Genomic DNA, 10,470 nt, shown 5'->3' with positions numbered 1-10,470 from the left:
TGCAACGATCTTAATAAACATTTACATTATAATTGGGAATAGTTATCTTTAAAACAGACAATGTGAACAATTAAAAATAACATTTTGATAATGTTTCAGGCCTTTATTTTAAAACATTTGTATAACTGTGTAGGGAAAACCCATATATATGAAATATATAAAAAAGTATAATACTAACCAAAATATATATTAATTAAATAAATATACATAAAATAATTATAGATTAAACAACAACAAATATAATAAAAATAAAGATGTGGAGAACACAGAAAAAATGTTTTACATTAAATAATTATGTATGTTTAATAGTAACAGTTATTAACATTTAGTGTTTACAAATCTGAGCAAGATATTAATGTGTAAATAAAATGTAATATCAATAAAAAATAATCAACAAAATTTATAAATGTTTTAATCAACAAATAAAAACAAATAAAAAAATGTAAAATACCTGTTTTCTATGTGAATATCGGTTGAAATTAAATTTATTTCTGTGATGCGCAGCTGTATTTTCAGCATCATTACTCCTGTCTTCAGTGTCACATGATCCTTCAGAAATCATTCTAATATCCTGATTTGCTTCATAAACATCTTTGGGACTCACATGTTCGTAGTGTTGTGAATGCCACATATAAACCAATCTCAGTACACCAACAATCCATCAAATCCTCCTCAGTGGCATGCAGCTGTTAATGTGGGAAACAAATCTCTGGTATTTTATCTTTCTTCAAACATTTCCATTGTAAGCTTTTAATTAGTTGCAATCAATATATTGCAGCAGACCAGTATTTGACATTTAAAAATAATCAACAGACAACCGTAGTCGTTTGCTACATTTATGTTCAGACTACATGACATTAAAAACAGACAAATTTAGCTAATTTACACTTTATTTTAAAATAATTCATTAGTCCAACATTACACAATAGCTCCTGCACTTTCAAATATAAATATATTCGAGACTTTTATCTGTTAAGTATCATATAGTTATGAAAGAAATAAAGCATAATTTGGTGTATCATACTTTGTTTTTCATCACGATTGTAATCATGATCATTCCATCACTGTTACGGTGCAGGATTACACTTGAAATACTTTTCAATGTATAACTGTTACTAAAAAAATGTTTGTTGAACATCAGACAGAGAGGGATAGCAAGTGCAACAATTTTTCTCATTGAAAACGCTTGTGGTCTCATCTCACTGAAATATTACATGCGATAAGGTTGATGAGAGTGTATACAGTTACAAATTCACCAGTGCCATTTTGATGTCATAAAATGCACTTAATTCCGACACTACTTTTGTATATATAACTAATGATTAAAAGACCTACAGTAGGAACTTATTTGCGGGCTGTGTTTAGCAGAAAAACAGCATGAAGCTTGTATTAAATCCAGAAGAAACAATCCTCTGTGACCATGTGTACCTTGATTCATCAGTGATGACTGTTCAACTGATGTCAGGAATGATAACACAACAGGAGTGGTCTTGTTTGGAACGATAAGTAACATTTTTCACAATATATTTCTGGCAGGTAAAAGAAAGAAAAGAAAAATCCTTTAACTTTTAGAAAAAAAAGATATTTATTTCATTTGATATTAACCACATGGTGAAAACAGGTGTGTGACTAAGTATTAATTTTTGTTCATGAGTTTATTGTGCTCAGACGTATAATTGATGATCAAACCAAGACAGAAAAGCTGTCAGGTAACAACAAACACATAACAGAACAAGCACAGACACATACACATACTTAAACACGAGCTTGTTTATGCAGTGCGGGTTTACCTGTTGTTCTACTTTAGTTTTATAATAGATCTCTCACTCCACTATTCAGAAATGCCTCATCATCCAGAGTGATTTCAGAGTGTAGAGGACCTAAAAAGTCTCCTGAAAGTGAACGAATGATAGGTGGACAGATCATTAGTGTTTTAAGGGTGTAATGATGACTATTACGCAGCAATAGTGCTGGAAAACATAGCTTTGAGCAGGTGACAACAGCAGAGGTGCTCAAGGTGATCAATGAATACATCAGTGGATGGATGGACTAATCAGATGTGGCCTTTCACAATAATCTTAGAAATAATTGAATTAAAATCCTACAAACACTACAGTACAGTATTATAGCTGCTACCTAAATTTCAGGTTTAAACTTGTTAGCTTCAGATGTGATAAGAAGATTTGAAATCCAAGCTATTTTTTGATGAGGGGTGCTGGGATTGAACTTCAACTGAAAAAATCAGTGTGTTGATACAGGACAGACTATTTGACATGAGACGGTAATTTATAACAAGCGGTAAGTGTCAATTTGTTCTGAGCCCAAATTCTGACGTTTTGTTAGAATGCTACTGTATATGTTAATTTTTAGTAATTCGTATCCTTGTAAACTAAATTCAGATGCAGTTTTCTGCAATTTTGTCTCTGGTTAACTAACTTAACACTATTGAATATTCATTTTGCCTTGTTTTTGAGCACATTGGATTTGTGGACAAAGTTGCCTCTTCCGAGCAAAAAACACTTTGACTGTATAAAATTAGATATAGAGTAGAGTTGCTGTTTGGTTCTTATCAGGGCACTTTATAGGTTGCTTAAATCATTGCATTAGCGTCTGTGCTTTTTCTAAAATGCAAAATAAATTCTATTTTAATTTATGTCTTCTTTAAATCTCATTTTAAATCTTAATGTTATCATTTTCTTTTTCAGAAAGTGAGATCAGATCCAGATTGCAGAGTGCCTCACCCTCCACTAGATGTCAGTGTTACTCAGGTTCAGTCAAAAGTCTATGATGTGTTAATTTACTAAACGGCTTCACAATGCAAATAATTAGAAATTGCATAGTATATTATATGTACAGTATTTTTGCTATTTCATCTTTTTAATTATATTTTGATTGTTATGGTATATACGCTGCATATAGGATTTATTTCATATTAAGCTATTTTGAATTTTACAATCAATAATAAAAAAAAGGTTAAATCTATGGGTTAAATCTTAAATTGCCCATAGCCTCTTAAAACTGATAAAGTAACTTCCCAATGTTGCCATTACGAAAATTCTATTTCTGAATGTTCTCTGAACGTGTAAACAGTTTTTGAAATGTTTAAAAAACAAACAATAAGGGAATTTTCCTTTTGAAATTGTTGGAATGTTTTGAGTTTACCCGGAATATTCTGAAACAAGCAGAAAAAATTTTTTTTTCAACAAAATATTTTCAGAAAACATTCCATGAATGAGTTTTGAGAATGTTATTATCAGACAATTTTAAACAAGCGCTCTATTAAATGTACTGGAAGAACGTTAATTCATAACTTAGAGAGAACGTTCGCAGAATATTAAATGTTAACTGGTACAGAAGACTGTTGACTGTTAAGTTTTACTTAAAAATATGTACGATTAAAACATTCCAATATTGCCAAATGAATTTTATTGCTTTTTCGTGTCACATTCACAGCTGTTCCCTGCAGCCCTATCACCACTGATGATGTGTTTGTGAAAGATGGCAAGTTTATTGCGATTGGAAAAGAAAATGTAGCAGCTAAGAAAGAGACAGTAAAGTTAAATACTGTATACAGTACATTTGGAAAAGTTTTTAAAAGAAGTTAATACTTTACAGCGAGAACCTATTAAATCGATCCAAAGTTACAGTATAAACATTTATACTGTCACAAATATTGTAACATTTATATAATTGTTATTGTGAATAATGTGCCTTGAGCAGCAGATATATATATATATATATATATATATATATATATATATATATATATATATATATATATATATATATATATATATATTAATATCACTTAATTATTTTAGTAGAAATGTATTTGTGACAATAAGTTCTTATATAACAGATTCTGAAGATTCATTAAAAAGGGAGAAAAAGATGATCTCCAGCACAACTGAATCCACGATTACTGGTATATTCAGATAACGTCACTTACTGTAAATTGTCTAATTAATAATAAAATCTTCCCTTAAATGACATACAATAAAACCATCATTTATGTGCTTTCAGCTTCCAGAGCATTAATGAAAGACAAGGCAGCCTATGCAGGTAAATGTACAAAAGAAATTCAAATATTACAAAAACTGTCATCCACATCAGTTCATTCAGCAATGATGGCCTGTTGGATCAGGTTTTTGTTCATAGTCTCATATTAATGTCCCAACAGATATCCGTAAAGATGAGTCTGACAGTGCAGGACTAGGTTTCTGTTCCTGCTGCTCGTGGTGGAAGTGGCTTCTAGGTCTTCTCCTTCTTCTGGGACTCCTCTGTGGCCTCATCGCACTGGGTACATTATGTATCATGATATTATTTTAGACCAACTGATAAAGCTTGTACTTTGGCAGTTTACTTCAAAATGAACATTTCTCTTTTAGGTGAGGAGGTCCGGAAGTTGAAAGCTCGTGTGGATGCTATTGATGGTGGAGAAAGCGCAGTCTCTGCTCGAACCAGTCGTTTGTCTGCCTCCTCGGATGTGAACATCATTGATCCACTGGAGTCTTCATACGCTGAGCACATCACTGGCGTCAGTGCTGATAACACTATAAACCTGGGTTCAGCATCTGCTGCACAAGACCCTGTGGTTCTGGAGAGGACCATCCAACAGATCCTCAGATCCGAACTTCAGTCGGACACCATCAGAGGTGTTAATCATATATTCATGCTAAACATATGATAGAGTTATATAAACATTTATACATTTTTATGATTTCATTATAGCTTCACTTGCAACTTCACTTAAGGGTGAGAGAGGAGTGCCTGGGTCTAAAGGTAACACCTACAGAAAAATACATTCAATAGATAAACCTGGAGAAATACTGAGTGAAAATGATTGAATGCATTTTACTCATACATACATTTTACTTGTACTCACGTCATTCTAGGTGACCAAGGACCTCCTGGAGTGAAAGGTACTGTATTCATAATAATATAACACCCAGCTAAATAAACATCCATGATATAGCAACAGTATCACATAATATCACAAACATTTTACAGTATCACATAGGTATTACAATTATATCACAAACATATAATAATATAAATGTTTTAGAACTATATCACAAATATCACATTGTCACACATTATCACAATAATGTCACATAAAATCACAAGTATCAAAAATGTATCACAATAATGAAACATCACCACAGCATCACTTAACATCACAAATATATAACAATATCACAGCAATATCACAAATGTATCAGTTATATCACAAATTTATCACAATTATATCACAAAAATCTCACTGTCATACATTGTCACAATAGTGTCACATATAATCACAAATTTATCACAATAATGTCACGTCACAACAGCATCACTTAACATCACAAATATATTACAGCAATATCACAAATGTATCAGTTATATCACAAATGTATGACAATTATATCACATTGTCACAATAGTGTCACATAAAATCACAAGTATCACAAATTTATCACAATAATGTCACATCACAACAGCATCACTTATATACACACAAATATATCACAATATCACAGCAATATCACAAATGTATCAGTCATATCACAAATGTATCACAATTATATCACTTTGTCACACATTACAATAATGTCACATAAAATCACAAGTATCACAAATGTATCACAATTATATCACAAATATCTCACTGTCACACATTGTCACAATAGTGTCACATATAATCACAGGCATCACAAATTTATCACAATAATGTCACGTCACAACAGCATCACATAACATCACAAATATATTACAGCAATATCACAAATGTATCAGTTATATCACAAATGTATGACAATTATATCACATTGTCACAATAGTGTCACATAAAATCACAAGTATCCCAAATTTATCACAATAATGTCACATCACAGCAGCATCACTTATCACAATTATAAGTGATAAGAAATATATCACAATATCACAGCAATATCACAAATGTATCACAATTATATCACAAATATCACTTTGTCACACATCACAATAATGTCACATAAAATCACAAGTATCACAAATTTATCACAATAATATCACAACAGCATCACATAACATCGCAAATATATCACAGTGTCCCAGCAATATCACAAATGTATCAGTTATATCAAAAATGTATCACAATTATATCACAATTATAACATTGTTACACATTATCACAATAGTGTCACATAAAATCACAAGTATCACAAATTTATCACAGTAATGTCACATCACAGCAGCATCACTTAACATCACAAATATATCACAATATCACTGCAATATCACAAATGTATCACAACGTTACAACTATATTATAATGTCACAAATGTTTTAAAATTATATTGTGACAGTGTTACAGGTGTCACATAATGATATAATTATATCACAAACCTATCACAATAATATCACATCATTGCAACAGTATCACAATATCATAAATATATCACAATAATGTCACAACACAGCAGCATCACAATTATATCACAAATATCACAATTTCACATTATTACACAACTGTGTCACATAATATTGTAAATATATCACAATAATGGCACATTGTTGCAACAATATCATAATATCAGAAATGTATCACAAATATATCACAATAATGCCACATCACAATAGTACCATACAGCACAAATATCACAGCAATGTCACACATGTATCAGTTAAATCACAAATATATATGATATAATAAGAAATGTCATGAAAAGTTACAATAATATTACAAATAATTTTACAGGTGATACAGGGTTTCCTGGAATTCCAGGTAATTATTTTTTAATATCACAAAACATAACTATCCTTTTCACTGACTGTATACTGCACACATACCTAAATATATTAATAAAGAATATAGATTTGATATGTACTTACAAGAAAAGCCTAAATTAATAAACTGAATTACTGAATGGCATAGTTTTAGGTCCTTCCAATTTATAATGATTAGTATTTTTTCTAAAAAACAATGCATTTTCAAAGTTTAAAAAAAAAAAAAATATCTTACCTTCCCCAAACTTTTGGATGATATTGTATGAACATTTTGAACACATATGGATTTAAAAAGGACTGTATGTGTTGTATCATATGTATAATATATACTTTTTATATACTCCAAGGACTCTAGGTTTGATTTCATTTGTTCTCACCTGCATAGGAAACAAAACATATCTAGCTTTTTTTGTGAAACTGCAGACACTGACAGGTTAACCTTAATTGTTTTATTTAAATGTATTTTATTACATTACATTACTCTAGGTTTGCCAGGCACTCCGGGGCAGCCAGGAGCTAAAGGTATTATTATTATTTATTTATTTTTTTTTCAATTCAGTTCTACTTAATACCATACCATTATGACTAAAGTTTAGTGAGGCAGAAATTGTTATGATGTATATATATTTACACACATAATTATCATATTATACATGATGTTGTCTCTTTAGGTGAGCCCGGAAGAGTCATTTCTGCAGGTGAGGGAACACAAATGATAATTTGTTAGTAATAATAATAATAATCGGGATCATTTGATGGTGACAACATTCATCATTATTTCTTATTTCTGGTCACTCCTGACAGGCGCTAATACTAACACTGTGGGTGTACCTGGACCCCCTGGAGCTCCGGGTCCTTCCGGACCACCTGGACTATCAGGTGTCATGAAATTCATCATGGATTATCTCAAATGCATTTAATATGAAATGAAAAGAATCAGTTACTGCAGTATGTTCATGCTAATATTGCTAACATTTTCTTTTTCTTTTAAACCTCAGGTCCTATTGGTCCTCCTGGTTGTCCTGGTTCACCTGGTAAAATTGTTTTTTTCTATAAAACAAAGACTGAAATCAGAAGGTTTTAGTCTCCTGACATTTCAATCTCCGTAGGTTCAAAGGGAGATAAAGGAGACAAAGGAGAAGATGGGAAGCCTAGAGTCTCTGAGAGTGCAGGGAGTGAGTGTGTTCACAAATGTATATTATAAATATATATATATATCAATAATTAATTAATTCATTCTCATTTAATCTAAATTGAACAGAGAAAGCTGCTTCTGAACCTGGTCCTCCTGGCCCACCCGGACCGCCTGGGAATGATGGAAAATATTCAGGTACATATTTCCTGAATTTAGTTCACTCTTTTTTATCTCAAAGTGGCATTTCTGTACTGTTATGGTATTCATTTTTTATTAAAAAATTTTCCAACAGGTATTGGTCAGCCTGGTCCTCCTGGTAAAAAAGGTGAACCGGGAAGCTTTGTACCCACTTCAGGTATACTTTAATTCACTGTATGTACTATATTAGCATTTGAGATCTTAAATAATGGTATGAAAGTGATGTGACTGTGTTTATTGTGATCAATCAGAAACCTTCTTTGCTGGAGCGCCTGGGCCTCCTGGACCTATTGGACCAAACGGATCACAAGGTAGATCCAAAACATCTTTTTTTTTTCCCCCTGGAAACAACTGGAGCCTGTGAATTTTTATATTAAATAATGTCCTCTGTTCAGGTGATATTGGCCCTCAAGGTTTCCCTGGTAAGACTGACACAATCTATCACACATACAGTATATAATAATCATTCTGACATTTTTGAATTACATACAAATTATCTTTGATCTTTCTTTACTCAAGGCCACACTGTTAAAAAATATTCCGGAAAATATACGGTAAAAAACCGGCAGCTGTGGTTGCCAGAATTATACCGTAAAAAATACGGTAAAACCAGTATTTTAACCAGTGGTTTAACAGTTTTTACGGTTTTACTTTATATTTACAGTTTAATACCATAATTTAATTGATATAATATTAATATTCGAACTTATTGAAGCACTGAAATCTGTTTTGTACTTTTGTATTACACTGGTAACCACCAAAAGCAGTTGGTGATGAGAGAGTCACGTGGTGAAACAAAGCCCATCGCAAGCAGCTTTTAAATAATAAGATACATAGAAGGTGCACGGTGTCATTCACACAAGCACTAAACACCATCATGGTGAGACTCATTAAACTGAAATATGCAATAAACATTAATTTAACAACATTTTATGTAACATACAAACCTAATAAACATAACAGATGAGAAAAAATTAAGAAGAAACATAGTTATTTCAAAGAAAAAACATCAAATTCAAACAAAATTTGAAATGCAACGCAGAGAATTCTGGGAACGTAAGTTTACGTTTTTTCCCTGTAAAGTTTACAGGAAATTACCGTTAACCAGTAAACAGATTTTGTTTATTTGTTTATTTTGCATTTTCACAGTTTTTTACCGTTAAAATCACAGTCATTTTTTACAGTGCAGCCTGGACTAACTGGAGAACCTGAAATCGGTTAGTGATTCAAAATTAATAAAAAAAAAAAAAAAATATATATATATATATATATATATTTGCAGTAACTGATTTGAAAGTTTACATTATTTTACCCTGAATCCAGGTATTCCAGGACAGCCAGGGTCACCGGGACCACATGGAGAACAAGGTCCTGAGGGTCCACCAGGACCACAGGGACCTTCAGGACTAATGGGTCCCATGGGGCCAGAAGGTCCAAAAGGTATAATGGAAAAACTATATCTGTTTAAAAAAAAAAAAAAAAAAAACCCCAAACTCCAGTTAGCGTAAAACATTTCTACATAGATTTTTGATATCTCTTTTGTATGAACTGTCTTGTTTAGATTCTGGTTTCAGAGGTCTGCCAGGACCTCAAGGAGCACAGGGAAGCGCCGGAGGACTAGTGTCTTATGCTCTTAACGAAAACCAACAGCAATTCCGCGCAGAGCCTCAGGAGTATATCAAAAGTAAGAAGAGTGTTTTGCTAACTGTATTTCATCTTAAGTCTTGCTTCGGTGGCTTGTTTATCAGATGAGATTAATTGAGCTGAATAATTACATTACATTACAGTCTTCTGTAGAGCTGCTTCAAATTCATTTCATAATTGATGCATTCCGCAACATCGACCCTGTTACTGACCCTGTTGACTTCCCTGGATAACGACACCATTGTTAGCTGCTTATAGCTGAATTCAACTTGTTTTGTAAATCGAACTGATTTAACAGTGACAGTAAACCTAGTATTGACTTTTTAGAGCTGCTTAAAAAGCATACATTGAATTTTGTCTCATATTTGATTACGTTTGCATGATTGACTTCCTGTTTAATGCTGTGAAGCAGCTTTGGGAAGATCTTTATTGTATAATGTGCCATATAAATAAATGTGTCTTGACATTTGCAGGTCACCCAAGCGCTGATGAGAATTTGGATTACGCAAATATCGCCACGAAGGTTTTAGATTACATTAAGTGTAAGTAATGCTATATGTGGCAGTCATTTAAATAGCCTTGAAAAGTACAAGATATGGGCAGAAACAGATGTAGGATTTCTTTCTTGAGCCTTGTATGTTTGCATTTTTCCACAGCTCAAGGCCTGTTACAAGGCCAAGGTGGTTTGATAGCAATTCCAGGTCCACGAGGTCCACAAGGATTCCCTGGAGCCTATGGAGGCC

General features: G+C 32.4%; 1 protein-coding gene across 1 annotated transcript; it reads left to right on the top strand.

Moving 5' to 3' along the window:
* Positions 1-3,791: 3,791 nt before the first annotated feature.
* Positions 3,792-9,960, top strand: LOC132144246 (collagen alpha-1(XVII) chain-like). The gene is made up of 19 exons (XM_059555027.1): positions 3,792-3,925; positions 4,024-4,062; positions 4,181-4,300; positions 4,389-4,655; positions 4,732-4,782; positions 4,896-4,922; positions 6,722-6,748; positions 7,237-7,272; positions 7,422-7,448; positions 7,555-7,629; positions 7,749-7,784; positions 7,860-7,925; positions 8,012-8,080; positions 8,178-8,240; positions 8,335-8,394; positions 8,479-8,505; positions 9,407-9,523; positions 9,645-9,767; positions 9,881-9,960. The coding sequence occupies exons 1-19, from the start codon at positions 3,892-3,894 to the stop codon at positions 9,958-9,960; spliced, it is 1,344 nt and encodes a 447-aa protein (XP_059411010.1). The 5' UTR covers positions 3,792-3,891.
* Positions 9,961-10,470: the final 510 nt, after the last annotated feature.

This window comes from Carassius carassius, chromosome 7 (genome assembly GCF_963082965.1).
Source record: "Carassius carassius chromosome 7, fCarCar2.1, whole genome shotgun sequence".
In the NCBI taxonomy this organism is placed as follows: domain Eukaryota; kingdom Metazoa; phylum Chordata; class Actinopteri; order Cypriniformes; family Cyprinidae; genus Carassius; species Carassius carassius.
The sequence above is the reverse complement of the archived record's forward strand: the minus strand, read 5'-3'. Positions and strand labels throughout refer to the sequence as shown.

Coding starts and splice junctions, on each gene's coding strand:
- LOC132144246 (XM_059555027.1), top strand. CDS start 3,892: ATGATCTCCAGCACAACTGAATCCACGATTACTG. Junction 3,926..4,023: donor AACTGAATCCACGATTACTG/GTATATTCAGAT, acceptor ATGTGCTTTCAG/CTTCCAGAGCATTAATGAAA. Junction 4,063..4,180: donor AGACAAGGCAGCCTATGCAG/GTAAATGTACAA, acceptor ATGTCCCAACAG/ATATCCGTAAAGATGAGTCT.